The 14,343-nt window shown below is 48.4% G+C and overlaps 2 protein-coding genes across 5 annotated transcripts in view; both read left to right on the top strand.

The window, feature by feature from the left end:
* Positions 1 to 5,365, top strand: part of ATF3 (activating transcription factor 3) — a 51,181-nt gene extending 45,816 nt beyond the window's left edge. For all 4 annotated transcript variants that reach the window (XM_033093971.1, XM_033093972.1, XM_033093969.1 and 1 more), the window contains exons 3-4: positions 2,642 to 2,749; positions 3,905 to 5,365. In XM_033093971.1, the coding sequence (XP_032949862.1) occupies positions 2,642 to 2,749; positions 3,905 to 4,102 (306 nt within the window). In that variant the 3' untranslated portion in view covers positions 4,103 to 5,365. The remainder of the gene's footprint in view (positions 1 to 2,641; positions 2,750 to 3,904) is intronic.
* Positions 5,366 to 9,860: 4,495 nt separating this feature from the next.
* Positions 9,861 to 11,579, top strand: GARIN4 (golgi associated RAB2 interactor family member 4). The gene has a single exon (XM_033093425.1). The coding sequence runs from the start codon at positions 9,861 to 9,863 to the stop codon at positions 11,577 to 11,579; it is 1,719 nt and encodes a 572-aa protein (XP_032949316.1).
* The last annotated feature ends 2,764 nt before the right edge of the window (positions 11,580 to 14,343 follow it).

The following is a 14,343-nucleotide window of genomic DNA, read 5'->3' as shown; positions in this document are numbered from 1 at the left end:
TGAGGTCTTAGCTGTTTTGTTGGCCATTCCTACATGGGTGCAAGGGGGGAGTGTGCCAGGCTTACTTACCTAGCATGAACATTGCATTTGGGCAAGGAGTACTGGAACTGGCCAAAAAGAAACTGAGTTTTAAAGGAAGTTGGTTAAGACTCTCTATGATTCTATAAAAGGGGGTCGGGTGTAATGACTCCACTATAGGACTGATCTGAGGGTTGAGGAGATTACATTTGTTAAGGGTCTGGCCGAGGACCTGGCTGATAGCTCAGTGAGTGCTGTGTGATGCTGTAGCCATAAGACATCATTAGGGGCATGCACGGGGCCTAATTAACCTCACGGGAGGTCCTCGGTACCCAGTCCAACACTGGGCAGTGCAGGGTGGATCATGGGATTCTCAAGGGCATTGTTAATTTTTTAATTAAATATCTTGAGATAACCGGATGCAATGGAAGTAGTAGGATCCCCATTAGAAGGAAAGAGAGCATTTTGGAAGGATATTGGAGGGTTCTCCAGAGGCAGAAGCAGGCAGCCTGCTTTGTGGAAACACTCCTAAAGCCACCCAACCCATCTGTGACTCTGTGTTCACCAAGCGACCTTCTGATGTTAGCTCAGCCTAACAAGTAGCTTTCTCTACTGGGAAGAGACTACACCAACTGACCTCCTTGAATATCCGGATCCTCTTGGTTTCTGTAATTCTCCACTTAAAGGGAGACACCGAGCCGGTGAAACCCATCTGCATCCTGTGTGTTTGGGCAGCATGAGCCTGTTCCCCAGGTCCCGGTCACCTCTTGGGAAGGCAGCCAGGTGGACCGAGGCAGCTGTGGCCGGGAGAGGACACAGGACAAGAGCCAAAGGCCTGCGTTTACATCCGGGTTTTGTAGCCTCCTGGCTGCTGACCAGGAGCTGATAATGCCCGGGCCTCCCTGGGCACTACCGCTACCGGCCACTGTTACTATGACTAGTAGATCAGTATTTATTATTTGTTGGTTGCATTCTTCATTTCCACATTAATAAACTGAGGGAATTGGATTAAATGGGCTTTAGAAAGGCTTTTCCATCTCTGACAGTGTGTGACTCTGAGATTCGATCTACTTTCCAGTACTTCCTCATATGAGAAAAGCCTGAATCCTCTCCCACCTATCCAAAAATACCTGTCAGGTGGTAAAGGAAATACTAGAGTTTTGAGTTCTTGATGAAGACATTGATGGTGAGGTTCAATGCTTACATAGCACTGACTCTAAGCTGAACACTATGCAAAGCACTTAACATATATATTCATGACTTTGACCCTCATCACAACCCTACTAGGGGAGATTATTAATCCCATTTTACAGATGAGGAAACTGAGGCTCCAAAAGAGCATGGTAGCTTGGCCAAGGTCTCACAGGTGGTGAAGCTGGGATTCAGAGGCAATTTAGTCTAAACCCAAATGTCTGCCTGTGTGGTTCTAAGATACAGGAATCTTAGATCCTGGGTTAATTACCTGCATTAATCATGGATAATGATTAATTACCATGCTCCCATGGTAAAAGGGAGAATTTCTTTTACCCTTTTGGAAAGCGTAAAAGGGAGAATTTCTCTCATCATATTTCCCCTTTGGTCTTCGTTGCTCTAAATTGCAAGGCCTTCCATCTCAGTTCAAGCAAAGTCAGTGTCATTTAATCCAAAAGGACTAGTAATGAGTCAGAGGTGAGGTGATTATGGCAGGCCAGGGTCTCTTTGGTTTGAGGTGCGGCTCCCATGCCCTTTCCCACTGTCCAGAGCAGTGATAAGTGACATGAAAGGTCAGATCTTAGCAGCCTAAGCCATCACCCATGCAGCCTGCTGGGACTGCTTCATCCCGGCTGGATTCTGGTCTCTGAGCCCCATCCAGCAGCCGGACTTTGCTGATTCCCCATCCGTCTTCAGACGAAGTCAGGATCAGAGTGAACTTCCAGAGGGCCAGATCCTAAGGCAAGACAGGGTTTTGTTCTCTGAGGAGCCCCAGGCCTGGCTCAGAGTGGGGCACAGAGGAAGAGATCAGTATTTAACTGGAAGATGAATCAATGGTTCCAGTTAACCACACACCATTGGCGCCAAGTCATGGGCTGATCACGCCATCTTGGTGGGGAACGGTTTGGGTTCCTCTTCTCCAGGAGCTCCCCCAGGTTTCTCCTGAGTTCAGGAAGGAGCCACTCTGGCGCTCCAGGAGGAGCCCGAGCTGAATGGGGCTGAGAAGAGTTAGGGGGAGAGGGTGGCGAGGTGATGCTCTTGAGGTCATTCCCGCTTCAAGGGGAAAGGGCGTGTTTGCCAAACAGAATCTGTTTCCTGCTCTAAAGTAGTACTGTTATCACCAATAGTTATCCATGTGAATATCAAACTCTTATTTCAAAATCCAAATGCATTTTTAAAATCAGCTCAATTTTAATTTACCAATATCACCCATATAATTTTAACTAACAGTTCTTTGATTTTCATCATTCATTCTTAAAGGTGTATGTGTGTAGCGAGATTTCACACAGAAGTCTAGGGCTGTATTCCTTCCAGGTCCTTTAGCATTAGGGCTGCCCTGATTTGCCAGTTTTTGCTGCAATAAAAGGCAGTGTATTTGAGGCAGGTCGCATTTCTTGCCTCCCATTAACCGTGTCCCTCTTGAATTTTATAGGTAGCCCCTGAAGAAGACGAAAGGAAAAAAAGGCGACGGGAAAGAAATAAGATTGCAGCTGCCAAGTGCCGAAATAAGAAGAAGGAGAAGACAGAGTGTCTGCAAAAAGTAAGTGCCTCCTCACCCCTTCCTCCTGCTCATGCCTGCCCCCCACCAACCTTGTGAAACTATCAGAAGGGGACTTAAAACGGCCCCTCCCCAGAAGTGTTTTCCCAAGACGGGTATTGCAGCTGGGCAGCAGAGATACCAGTGGCTGAATGAGAACATAACAAAGCTCTTTGCACAATGAATGTGAGTCTGGATGTATAAAAGGCAGGTGTGTGAATGAGAAACCACGGCGGTCTCGGCCAGTCCATACACGTCCAGCAGCTTCCAGGCTACAGGACATGTCATCCAGTTAAAGAGGCTTCCTTTACTCATTTTCCTAAGAAAAGGAAGCTGCCAGCTCTCATTTGGCTCACCATGAAAAGCCTTTAATTAATCTCTTCAAACAAGTTATTTCCTTAATCCACAAGCAGTGGGTACCCTTCCTTGGTGTTCCTGTGTAGTTCTTCACTCTGCAGCCCTTCTCATTGGCTTGTCCAATAGTCTGAGCTCCGGCTGCATTCAGCCAGCTCCCCTTTCTCAGAAAGGCATATGTGGCAGGCAGGGCGGCCGTGGTCCAGTCTTTCTGGTGATTATGTCCCTTCCCCCAGGTGTGGACAGGCCAGGGCAGAGTCTTCACGCAGGTTCCACAGGTCCCCAAGGGTTCCGTTGGTTGCTTTAGGGAGTCAGTGAAAATTAAGACATTCTGTGTGTTGCCATAAAGATTCTTTCTGGGGAGATGAGCTTCTCAGTGAAACTCGTGGTGCACAAAAAGACTAAGCACCATGAGTTTGGATTTCTCCCAGCCCCTAAGGCGCTTGCAGGTCCCGAAGACCTGCACACAGGCTGTTGGACTCGGGCAAAGGAGTTCTCTGAGCTGTTGGTTTTTACTGCCGCTTTGTTACTGTTAGAGTCACAACCTGCCTCAATGTTGAGTGGAAACTCAAAGTCATCTCTGGGGAAGCCTCCAAGTTCCAAGGCTTCTCCAGAGTCTGGATTCTCCCAAACCTAATGCTGCTGTCCCGGTTGTGTGGGGCGCTGTAGCATGGAGCCCAGGGCGTTCCTCTGCAGCCCATTCCCAGCTCGATGAGCCCTGATGTGTCCCAGGGGCCACCCTGTGGCCACCTCCTCCTTGCTGGACCTTGGCTCCCTTCCTACTAACTGTTGCTTGTCCCCCAGGAGTCGGAGAAGCTGGAGAGTGTGAATGCTGAACTGAAGGCCCAAATTGAGGAGCTCAAGCATGAGAAGCAGCATCTGATATACATGCTGAATCTTCATCGGCCCACGTGTATTGTCCGGGCTCAGAACGGGAGGACTCCAGAAGATGAGAGAAACCTTTTTATCCAACAGATAAAAGAAGGAACATTGCAGAGCTAAGCAGCTGTGATTCTGGGGGCAATTGGGGAGTCCTCATCGAATCATCCTTCTACATCCAAAACCCTGCAGCTTTGGAGATCTGACTTCCTGTGCACCTCTCGAATCCCAGCAGCAAAGAACCATGGAGGTGGGAGGGCTCGGTGACTCAGGTGGGCCTCTCCACGCTGCCCCACAGTGGACTTCGGACCAGAACAAGGGCATTTTTTGCCTCAACTCCAGGGTTTAGGCCTTTACATACCGCCCATTCTTGGATTGTCCTGATGGCCCCTGGTTTAGGGTCCTGCCTGCCTTCGTCTGGATTCTACAAAAACCAGGACTCCCACCATTAGGATTCATGCAAAAGAAGTGCCTGTACCTTGGGTGGGTGGGGTGGGGCCACCTGTTCCGCTGCCACTGCCGTGGTCACTGGTAGGGGACGTGGAGTGACAATGGCATTTAGCAACGTTGTGCAATGGCCAGGGTTGTGCTTCTAGCAACTATGCTGTTATTACAGGACACACTGTGTGCAAGGCGTTTGTTTCATAACTAGGCGTTGTGCTCTCCTGATGTTTGTTCCAACAACACTGGTGTGATTTTGCTACGACTTTTCCTCAGATCTGTTTCTGAGAGTTTGCGAGGGCTATCACCACATGTAGTGTCTTACAAAATGTTTCCCGGAGCTTGTCAGCTTCAGGAAAACAGAATTCTGACGGCCAGCAATGCAGTTTTGTGCCAACAGAGAAGGCCTCCTTTCCCTTGGCACCCGGGCGTTAACGCAAAATTCAAGGGCACCGCTGCAGGTCCTCTGTTGCAAACTCAGTTATCATGTCACAGGAAGAAAGCAGACAGTCCACCTACCAAAGGTTAGGACTCTCCGCTCAGTGACAGGTCCGGCGTTATTTCTAGGTGGGAAGAGCCAAAGAATATTTCATTTTCCTTGACTTGCAGGTGAAAACCACATTCAGTGGAGACAGGTTTGAGGCAAGGTGAGGCCTAGGCTTTAGCATTATTGGATGTCAATGGCATTGTTTTTGTCATGCAGATGTTTGTAGAAATCTGGCCTAGAGCATGTGCAGCTGTGAGAGGTCCTTCGCACTGGCCACGAGGACGCTGGCTACTACTGTCTGTTTAAATTCTGATGTTTCTGTGAAATCCTCAGAGTGTTTCAACTTACTCGATAGTATCATTACAATTTTCTGTAAGAGAAAAATATTACTTATTTATCCTAGTATTCCTAACCTGTCCATATAATAAATATTGGAACCAAGATATGGTAAACGTTAAGTGTTGTGCTGGTTTCTGTTCTTTTTCATGGGTTGGTTGTTGAGAGCTTGTCACTTCCCATCCCTTTTCCTCTCCTTGGCTTAGGGAGGGGGTTATTTAGCCTTGACTATTCCCCAGTGTCCTCCTTTATTCTCTGGGGTACCGCTAGCTGGGGCAGTTGACTTTCAACCCTGTTCCTCAGTCTGTGGCATCTGATGCTCGATTTCTCATTAACAAACCCTGGAACACAGCACCAAATCAATCGGTTAGACCCACTGTTTGGTGTTAAGATAGAATTTTGATATGAAATCTGAATTGCTGAATATCTCAACTAGTAGTTTCTCTGAATGTCCATAAGCCTCAAACATACACCTGTTGTTCAACTTGAGCCATGGACACCTTACATTCTGCCACAGAACTCTTGAAGTATTCCCTGGATAGTATAATATCCAAGTGTGTGTCTCATGGTTGCAAAAAAATGTATTTCAACTATCAGAAAAGGAGGGGTGGGGATGGAGAGGAAGAAAGAATAATTTTAGAGGGGATAGGTGTGATAATTCAAAGAAAACTATTCTACCTAATTTTCTGGACTCTCCAGAGCATGTGATTCCTTAGGTCTGGAGCAGAGCCGGGCTCCCTTGCTCTTTGCCTGTGTACTTATCTAACACTCACAGGCGAGAAATAAGAATTGGCTACCCTGCTACCAATGCTGCTCTTCAGAGAGGTAGTGGCTTCCTTAAATGTTAGGATTTGTGCACACGAATGTGCCTGCTCCTTTGAACTTGTGTATGGTTCCTTTAAACTATCACCTGTGACACAGGTGTCCTAATTTTGCTGCTTTAATTGCATATCACGGGTAGTTCCTAATCTGTAAAGAGCCATCTGGTGGAAGTACCATTCACCCCTTCCTTTAGGAGATAATCTTTCCCTTATCCTGATGGAGGGGAAAAATTCCTTGCATTTACCCTCTGGTTGTGGGCATAGGTGCCAACAGTTGTTAAGCTGCCATAGGCGATAACGGATTGGAGATGAAGGAGGGGGCTGGTGGCTACGGCAAGAAAAACTGATCTGAGAAATGCACTGTATATGGTTAATGGAACTGTACGTTCTTTGAACAAATGCATTAAAAATGGTTTTGTTTTCTGTAGCCAAGTTTATGTTTTCATACTTTAATAAAAAAAAAGGATGAATATGTATTTACCCTCAAATCGTTTAGTGCATCTTGTTTTACATTCGACGGAGAGGGAAAGTTGGGGGTGTCTAGCTAGGAGAGCAAACTTGGATGGGACCTCCTCCAGAATCAGGCACCTAGGCTGACAATCAATGTCTTTTCATTGGGCTGCCTCTGTGGTTATGTCACACGGATGGGATGGGAAGCCCACCCTCTCTCCTGTCCTCATCCTGTCCCCATTGCCTTTCCCTGAGACCTGACTTGACACCTGCTTCAGGGCAAAGAGCTGTAAAGGGTTCTGGCCCAGGACAGGGGTTCTGGAACTGAAACCTTCACTTTCTGCCAAAAGCTAAAATGCTATTTTCCATTAAATCCTAATGTCTCCCCATGGGCTTTGAACAAACCCAAACCCAAACCAAGCTTTCTCCTCTCTTCCCCATCCCATGCCATACTGTGTTTCCCTGAAAATAAGACCTAACCGGAAAATAAACCCTAGCATGATTTTTCAGGATGACATCCCCTAACCATAAGCCCTAATGTGTCTTTTGGAGCAAAATTAATAAAGACCCAGTCTTATTTTCGGGGAAACAGTACTATTTGGTTGTATTGAAGCAGTTTCTTGAATACAACCAAACAGTGATTTTGTGGATCCGCCGAGGGGAAAGCTTAGAAGAGGCCAGAGGTGCCCATTGATAATCCTTCTGTCTTCTCTAACCCCAGAAGATTCTCTCTGTCTTATCAAAAACTGCTCTCAGGAAGGAATTCACATCACGACTTAAAGGGCCCGTTGAGGACTAATGCTTATAAGAGGAACATTTACCGAGACAGTATGCTCAACACTTTATATGCATTATCTTATTTAATCCAGCAACTGTTATTATCCCCATTTTACAGATGAGGAAGTAGAGAGCTGAGTAGCTTGCTCGAGGTCACACAACTGACTTTTCTAAAGCTGAAACCTATGATTTTTAACTATAAGTGTTGTGAGCAGGAATATATGTGGGGGGGAGGGGTGATTAATATATGCATAACATAAAATTTGCCATTGTAACCATTTTAGAGTATACAATTTGGTGGCATTCAGTACATTCACAATACTGTGTAACCATCACCACTACTTCCAGAATTTTTCATTACCCCAAAAGGAAATCCTGTACCTAATAAGCAGTCACAATCCATTCTCCCCTCTCTCCAGTCCTAGGCAACCAATAATCTGTCTCTGTGGATTTGCCTCTTCTGGATATTTCATATAAATGGAATCATGCAATACGTGGTCTTTCATATCTGGCTTCTTTCACTTAGCATGTTGTCAAGGTTCATTCATGTTGTAGCGTGTATTTCCTCCTTCCTTTTTATGGCTGAATAATATTCTACTGTATGGATAAACCAAATTTTGTTTATCTGTTCATTTACTGATAGACAGATGTGTGTATTTTAACGGAAAGATAGCCTTTATCCTCAAGGAACGACTTTCTAAGGTTGGATTTCAGGTATAACTTCAAATTGGGAGATTAGAGGGTTGGAAACAGGGGTTGTGGGGACAGAGCCCCAAAAAGCAGTTTCCAGGCTCTCGGCCTCACATAGAAAGGTGCTGGCTCAGGTAGTAAATGGCCATCGACTGTGATCAAATGGCCATCAGCTGTGGCTAGTTGGCCATCAGCTGTAACCAGTGAGCCATTGGGCACTAATATAACTGCCGTGGCTAGGCTAGCAGAAAATGGGGGCGAGCAAGAAGATGCTGGCTGAGCCTGCAAGCTGTGCAGTGAGGGTTGAGAATTGTGTGGCTCCTGCTTCCTGTGTCTCCAACCCAGCCGCCAGCGAGAGGATAGCGGTGTGACTCCCCTACCTATGGCTCCGTGGGGGTTCCTTTTTGGCCTCGCCATGTCCTGCGTTCTTATGTGGGGAGCGGGACCAGAGACCCCGCTGGACGCCCTGCATGACAAGGGTCTTCCTCCGAACTTTCAAATAACCATTTAGAAATCACTTATCCTGTGGCCTAGCCCTGTGGGAGAGGTAGTAAGGCAGGAGGTATAAGGGTACATGCTCCCCACAGGGGTCAGTGCTTCCAAGCCACTTCTGCATGGCAGGGAGTTTCTACAGCAAGGCCTTTGGCAGGCACCTGGAATTGAAGCTTACATCTCAGGTTACTCCACCACCACCATTTCACTGGGGTCTTAAGAGAGAGTACTAGGTTTCCACACACAAACTGTTTGCACAAGCATAATCGGGGAGGAGAACTGAGGTTAGCCCCTAGGTAAGTTAATTCCCAACTCAGCCACTCTCTTGGGTTCTCTGCATAACATGTACACACACATAGAATTCATTATGCAACTTCTAATAATGCACAGAATGGGTCTTCTTAAGGAAGGTCGTTAAATCCACCCCGCTTGAAAACATTTGGTTGGCCCGAGCGTTCTTTGTGAGGCCAAGTACTGCAGTGGTTCAGAACAAAGTCTTTAGAATCAGCGAGATCTGCCTTCCAATACTGCCTGCACTACCACTGCTTGTGTGAGTTTAGGCAAGTGATACAACTTCAGTAAAATGAGGATGGTAGCAACAGTCCCAAACTCAATGGAGTCTTCTGATCCTGTGTGAAGAACGTAGCGCAGTGCCTAGAGGAAGCGATTTTTAATGTTATTATCAAAGGTCACCATGTCAACATTTACTGAGATTTTATACAAGCACGGGCGAGGGACCAAGGCAGCCAACTCTAGATTATTCAATTCACGTAAACCGTAAACTCAAATGGTTCGAATGTACCCCCATCATCTTCTGTTCCTATAGATTTTGTCCAGCTTTTCTTGTGGTACCCACCTGAGCCCCTGGCAGGAAGGGTCTGTCCTCTGTGGAGGCAATGGGGGTGTTTCAGGGGATGATGGTGGCCCTACACTGAGGGGGCAGCTGGGGGGTGAGAAACAAAGGAGTGTGTGACAGTAACAGGTCACAAAGGGCAGCAGAGGATAAATATGGCTGCGCAGGGGGTTTCGGCTGAGTGAGGGGCGTTCACAGCCTCTCAGGGAAATAAAAAATCAGAGGCGGAGGTGAGGTGAGGCCCAAGGGAAGCCCACTCTACAATCTCTACATCTTTGAAGAGGTTCAGTCTTTGGTCCAGGCTCCCTCCAGCATCCCTACGGCAATCATCTGTGCCCCCACCCCCACCCCTGCTTCTGGGACTCTGTGAGGCAAAGGGGTTGCTGGCGGGCTGGGGTGGGGTGGAGGGACCTGCCACAGAGCCATCTGTGTGACACAGGAGCACCGCTGCTCCCTCTTCTGACAACGAGACCAAGACAGAGAAGACCCAGGGACCCGCCTTGCCAGCCCAGCTTGTCATGAGAAAACACAGCCATGAACAAGAGTGAGTCTCTGTTACCGTATTACACGTCCCAGAGTAGCTCTGGTGCGGGCATGTTCAGTACCACCATGGGGAAACTACAGCGACAGCTGTACAAGGGAGAATATGACATCTTCAAGTACGCACCGATATTCGAGAGCGACTTTATCCAGATCACCAGAAGGGGAGAGGTGATTGATGTGCACAACCGAGCCGGCATGGTGACCGTGGGCGTCGCCTCCACCAGCCCCATCCTCCCGCTCCCAGACGTCATGCTGCTGGCCCGACAGGCGACCAGAGGTGAAAAGCATGCTGGGCGAGGCCAGGTCACCAAGAGAAAAAGCCGCAAGGCTGCAAAAACCTTAGAACTCACCAGGCTCCTTCCCTTGAAGTTTGTACGGATCTCCATTCACGACCGTGAGAAGCAACAGCTACGTCTGAAGTTTGCCACGGGCCGTTCCTGCTACTTACAGCTGTGTCCCTCTCTGGATGCACAGGAAGACCTCTTTGCCTATTGGGAAAAGGTCATTTACCTCCTGCGACCACCACGGGACATTAACAGTAGCACCCATGCCACTCCTGCCGAGGACACGACATGCCTGCCTGTGTTTGAGGAAGGTGACAGGAGTTGCCCAGCAGTGGTCACTTTCCAGGGGGAAGGGGAACAGGACCAGGTCAGCACCAAAAGCCTCCACATTACCTTGGAGGTGGCTGGGGCCACTTCTGCAGCTTTTGCTGGCGGGGAGGAGACCATATATGACTTCCACAAACCCACTGCCATGCCCGATGCAGCCACCCCACACACAAAACCTTCAGAGCTGGACCAAGTGTCAGCAGCAGGGCTGACAGCAGGCGCTTTGAGCATGGCAGTAACCGAGTCTGCTGCCCCTGAACAGCTAAGCATGGCCACAGCAAGGGCAGCTACCAAGGGTCCAGGAGGAAGTAAAACCAGCAGAGCCATTGCGGGCGCCGCCAACATGTCCTCGAAGAGCATTAAAATGGCCTTGGCAGGTGCTGCAAACAAGTCCTCAGAGTGTCCTTCCAGCACTAGCCTCTCTCCAGAAGCCAGCACGGTCGCTGCAATTGCAAAAGCAGAACCTACCAGCAAGACTGTTGGAGAAACAGCTGATGATGCAGCCACAGGACCTCTCATCTCAACCTTGCCCAGGAAAGGTCGCCTGAGTGAACAGGTTAGAAGGCGGCGGCGAGTGTCCCCAGGCAGGGCTGAAGCCCGCAAGAGCAGAAGGGAGAGGAGGGAGCGAAGGGAAAAGGAGAGAGCTCTCAGGGGTTCCCATCGCCGCAGGACTACTGAAAGCCAACACAAGGCAGAGGGGGACAAGATATTCCAGAAACCATTTGGCCGGTCCTTAGCCAGACAGAGAGATGACAAAACGGAGAAAGGCCAGAGCAGCCCAGGGCGCGGCAGTCATGGCCCCATCACCAAGGAGTCAAGGACCTCTCACAAACTGGGGAGGAGCTCTACAACAAGTTCATGTTCCACAACCAAGAAACTCAACAGGTTCAGCTTTTTCTTGAGGAACATCAAAGCCAATCTTACTACAAAGACAGTAGCCTCACCACACGGTAAGGATGTGGACATCTTGACTGAGACGTCAGAGAAGAACCGCGTGGAGGTCATCAAAGAGACAGCACTGGGTGGCCAGGGGCTGAAAATGGCTGATAGTGTGACATCTGAGACCACAGAGACGGTGACCTTTGAAGCCCATGACTAGGACCCAGAGCTGGAAGCTGCAAAAGGGACCAGGGCTCAGGGAAGCACTCTGGAGAGCCTATTCCAGCTTTCCTTCCTGCAGTTTAAATAAAGAACGGTACCACCTGAGAATGTCATGCTGCGTTCTGTCTGAATTTCTATGCCCTGGAGCCCAGTAGTGACCTCACAGTGGATTCTGTGATGTTAATTGTGCTGCAGCCTGAGACTCCAATGTCCAGGCAGGGCAGCCCAACCTCCCCTGTGCCCAGCAGAGGCAACAGGAGGGATCCATCCTGCCTTGACTCCTTCTGACCTCGTTCGCCAGGTCCAAGTCAGACTACGACCTGGGAAGCTCCACCTCCACCATCTCCCCGTCCTTTATAAACAATTCTTCTCCCTGAAGTTCCATAGACAAAGCAAAAACAGGACTCACGTTCCCTCAGGCTATTCAGGGAAGGGAGGAGGGGGGGTGCGGCAGCATTTGTTGGCAATCAGAAGGGAGGACTCTCGTTCAGCCCTAGCAGTTCCATGCTTAAGTATACACCTTGGAGAAACACGTCTAGGAGACGGCTATGAGAGTGTTTCTAGCAAAAATAATTGAATAGCAAAACACTAGAAACAGCCCAAATTTCTAACAACAGAGTTGATAATACAGTAGGATATGAATAGAGTGGGATATTCAATAGTGAAAAATGAATGGCAGCTACACACATTAGCACAGATAAACTTCTCATAACATTTTTTTAAAAGGAGTCAGAATAGGGTACCATTCCACCCAGAGAACAGCTCAAAAACAAGATCAAACAATACACTGCATAGGATACATGTTTGCTAAATGTAGACAAAAACAGAACAGTAAACACACAAAATTCAGCACAAGAGTTTTCTCTAGGATGGAAAGTTAAGAGATCAAGTTGGTGAGTACAAGCTTTTCGGTGCTGTTGGTAATTGTTCTATTTCGTAAGCAAGGTGGTGGGTATTTTTTTTCCCACATTTTAATATCTCTGAAATCAGAGGTACAATCACCATGGCGGCTGTAATGAAGTTATTGCCTCAGAAATATCTTAGCCAATGTCTTCCCCTATATATTCACTCTGATGTATGCACAAAAGTGATATGTCTGAAAGGTCTAGTCTCTTTAAATTACATTTATTCAAGGTAAATTATTACAAGAACCTTTGTTTGGTTATTAGGAAAAGAAGGAATGATATCCCTGTTCTACAGATGAGAACACTGAGGCTCAAAGAAGATAACTTGCCACAGTGGGTCTTTTGCTTCTGCCCACTGCTTCCTGCACAGCCCTGTCTCAGCCATGGGGAGGAGGCAGAGCAAACAAGTCTCAGGAGACTGTGCCAGCACAAAACCCTGAGACGTCAGCGTTCTCACCAGCACACTCCAAAACTCTGCAGAGATGAGCACCAAATTTACTGGATTGAGGGGAGGGAGAGGTGTGGTTGCTGGGGAGCCACTGTGAGTTCATTTGTGAACTCCTGCGAGCTCACAGCCCTTAGCTGGCCTTATCTCAAGAGCGTCCAGACCACCCTTGAGCTGTGTCTGGCTCCCAGGCTTCCGTCCCCAGCTCTGAGATGACCTACCCTGCAGCCATACACAGACCTCCCGCCTGGAATTCCAGGGCCCACTCCTGACTGGGGCTGCTTCTCTCTGCAGCCCAGTTCTCCTCCCCCAGCCACTTATTAAACTTCTGAAAGCCGGGCTCAGGATGGTTTCTCTATACCAAATCTTCAAGAACTTCCTTCTTCCGGAGTTCCAGAAACAAATCCTTAAACCTCACATGAAGGACGTTATGAGCTAGGTCACAGCATCCTCGTTCCTTGGACCTTCACAGTTGGTGACTTTCGCAGCCCCTGGGGGTGGGGAGAGGTCTCTCCTGTTGGTAGAGGGCATGGTGGGCACGGGGAGGGGCACTGCTGAGGCCAACACACGTCCACTGTTTCCTCTGGCAAAGCAAGTTCCTGACTCCAGGGTGGGGGATTATTGGAGTGAGTCAAGTTATTCTTAAGAAAGAAGGGAACATGCCAGAGATTAGATACGAATGGGCCCTGCGAAGAAAACAACCCCAGAATCATTAACCCAGAGCTTCAGAGAAGACTGGGAGCCGCAGGGAGAGAGAATTAATGGTTTACTCTTGACCAGCTTTTCCCTGGACTCAAGGTGGGGAAATTACAGAAAGATCACATCACATTCCTTTCATCTTGTGATTTCCACACAGGCAAGTGCAGGTAAACACTAGGCTGGAAGGGAAACTTGCAATGAAAACATGTGCATAGCCCTTAGCCCTTTGAACAACTGAATGCCCGTGACCCTTCTGATTCGCCTCTCTGTCCATTTTGCAGGTCAGCAAAGGGGAGTTCAGAGCCTTTAAAGGCCTTGCTTAAGGCAGGAGGTGATGGCGCAGAGAGAGAGCAACCCCGGTGCAACCCCTTTCATGCAGCATCTACTGCGTTGCCGGCCCAGGTCCCTCTTCGAGGGACAGAGCCAGTGGAAGAAACAGGACAGGCGAGAGTAATTGTCACAACTCTGAGTGACAGATAAGAGGAGAGGCTCCTGTTCGGGGAACAGGATCCTTTCAGAGGAAGGGCTCTGGGGCAAGGGAAGCAGTTGTGGGTGAGGGAAGGCTTCACGGAGGAATTGGCAGCATGAAGGATGAATAGGGCTCTGCCAGGTGGAGGAAGTATGGGGACCAAGGAGAAAGGTGGAGGTGGTGGCAGGAGGGGCGGGGAGAGCATTCAGCCATGGAAAAGAATGTGTGCAAAGTACAAAGGCTT

This window comes from Rhinolophus ferrumequinum, chromosome 22 (assembly GCF_004115265.2).
Source record: "Rhinolophus ferrumequinum isolate MPI-CBG mRhiFer1 chromosome 22, mRhiFer1_v1.p, whole genome shotgun sequence".
In the NCBI taxonomy this organism is placed as follows: Eukaryota; Metazoa; Chordata; class Mammalia; order Chiroptera; family Rhinolophidae; genus Rhinolophus; species Rhinolophus ferrumequinum.
This window is presented reverse-complemented; position numbering and strand designations above follow the sequence as displayed.